The sequence below is a fragment of the Fonticula alba genome, assembly GCF_000388065.1.
Source record: "Fonticula alba strain ATCC 38817 unplaced genomic scaffold supercont2.6, whole genome shotgun sequence".
Lineage (NCBI taxonomy): Eukaryota > Rotosphaerida > Fonticulaceae > Fonticula > Fonticula alba.
In genome coordinates, this window is record NW_009242976.1 from 1,958,305 (window position 1) to 1,960,073 (window position 1,769).

The 1,769-nt window shown below is 70.8% G+C and overlaps 1 protein-coding gene across 1 annotated transcript in view; it reads right to left on the reverse strand.

Moving 5' to 3' along the window:
* The window catches only part of H696_04080 (hypothetical protein), a 6,922-nt gene extending 6,044 nt beyond the window's left edge, over positions 1-878 (reverse strand). Inside the window, exon 1 of the mRNA XM_009497961.1 lies at positions 44-878. Within this exon, the coding sequence (XP_009496236.1) occupies positions 44-737 (694 nt within the window). The 5' untranslated portion in view covers positions 738-878. The remainder of the gene's footprint in view (positions 1-43) is intronic.
* Between the last annotated feature and the right edge of the window lie 891 nt (positions 879-1,769).

Here is a 1,769-nt window from a genome sequence, read left to right on the forward strand (position 1 = left end):
CCCCCGGCCCAAGCAGGACGGAGACGGGCCAGCAGTCATGTACCTTGTCGCACGAAGGAGCCATACCCGGCCGGCAGGGTGTCGAGGTTGCGTGCGCGTTGGAGATCCGACTCGTGGAAGGCCCGGCCCAGGGCGGCGTCGCACCACATAAAGCGCCGGGGGGGTTGGGCGATGGCCGGGGCGTCGGTCCCCGGGGCCGGGCCCGGGGCCGGCTGAACGATCCAGTCGCGCAGATTCCCGAAGCGCACCTGCAGGCCACCGTCATTGTGGGCCACCGAGCCGCCGGCGCCCGGTTGCTGCGACGTGTCGCCGCCAAGCCGCGGCCGGAGCCAATCATTGAATACCTTGTGCGCGTTGACCGCCACATCCACCGGCAGGGCCCCATGAGGCAGGGCCAGGGAGGGGGACACGCAGCGCCCCTGGTCGGCCATGCTCAGATCCACCCACACGCGGGACACCTCGCTCGGGGGGTCGGCCCCGGGGCCGGCTTCCAAGTGCGCGGCCCAGCGCCGGAGGAATTTCGGCCCCGGCTGGCAGGCCCACGCGCGCCGGGGGACGATGGTTCCCGGGGTGGCAAGCTGCAGCTTGGCCTGCAGGTCGTACATCGCCTCGGCCAGGAGGCTGGGCGGGTCGGATGGCTGGGTGCCATCCAGCAGGTCTTCGCGGATGGGCTTGTCCAGCACGGTGTGCAGCTCCAGCTGTGTGATGGTGCTGGTCGGGTCGAACAGGTGGGCCATGGTGGCGGGTGCTGCCCTGGCGAGGGCCGAAGACGGGGCGAGGGCGCAGGGCCGAGCGGCGAGCAGTGAAAGGGGCCGAGGAGGGGCAGCGGGAGGGGAAGGAGGCGAGCGGGAGGGGGTATGTATGTATGTATGTGTGTGTGTGTGTGTGTGTGTGTGTGCACGTGCACAGGCACCGGGGAAGCAGGGAAGGCCAAAGAGGGGGGCTGGTGTGCCGAGGCGCCCGCTAGATCGCGGCCGTCCGGGGCACCCAAGAATCTGACCTCGCCCGGGCGGCAGCGCGCGATCGAGCGGGCGAGGGGGTCGATCTTGCGCCTGATAGATTCCGGCTTTTCTGGCACCCCCAAGCCATCTCTTGCCCCCCGCGATCGAGAAAAGCGCCAAGATGGAGGGCGGGGCGGGGCGGTGGGGGGGGATCGCGTCCCACCGTCAGGGCATATGTACCCATGAAGGCTTTTGGGTCCCTTGGATCGCCGCCGCCGCCGGGCCGGGCCGGGCCATTGGGGGGCCACGCACATAGACGCCCAAGCGGCAGGCCCGGCTCCTCGGCTTGGGCAGGCGCTGGCGCGGTGGGGAATTTGAAAAATAACCGCTGCTCATGTGCCCGGGGAATAACGTTCCAATGAATGACAAGACTTCGGCGGCTACTGCCTGCGGACGTGCCTGCCGGCCTGCACCTGCCATGGGGCGTCCTGCCGGCCGGCGGCCCTGCCTGGTCCCTGCGGAGGGAGAGGGGCCGAGGGGGGGGGGGGGAAGCCCACCTCGCAACAGTCAATCGCCTTTCCGTTGTATTGGCCCCTCTTGCTGGCCGGCCGGCCGGCCGGCCGGGTGGATGGCTGGGCCCCGGGCCGGGCGTGTGCGCCGGCCGGCGGCGGCCCGGCGACGCGAAGCGTGGCAGGCAATAATGTACTACCCCTGGCGTGTTCGGGGCGTTCCCATCCGCCTGCCGTGCGGCCAGCCCCCACCGACCGGCCCCCCACAAGCGAGCCTGCACTCAGGCAAGGGGCACAGGAGGGTATGCGCGCCCATCGC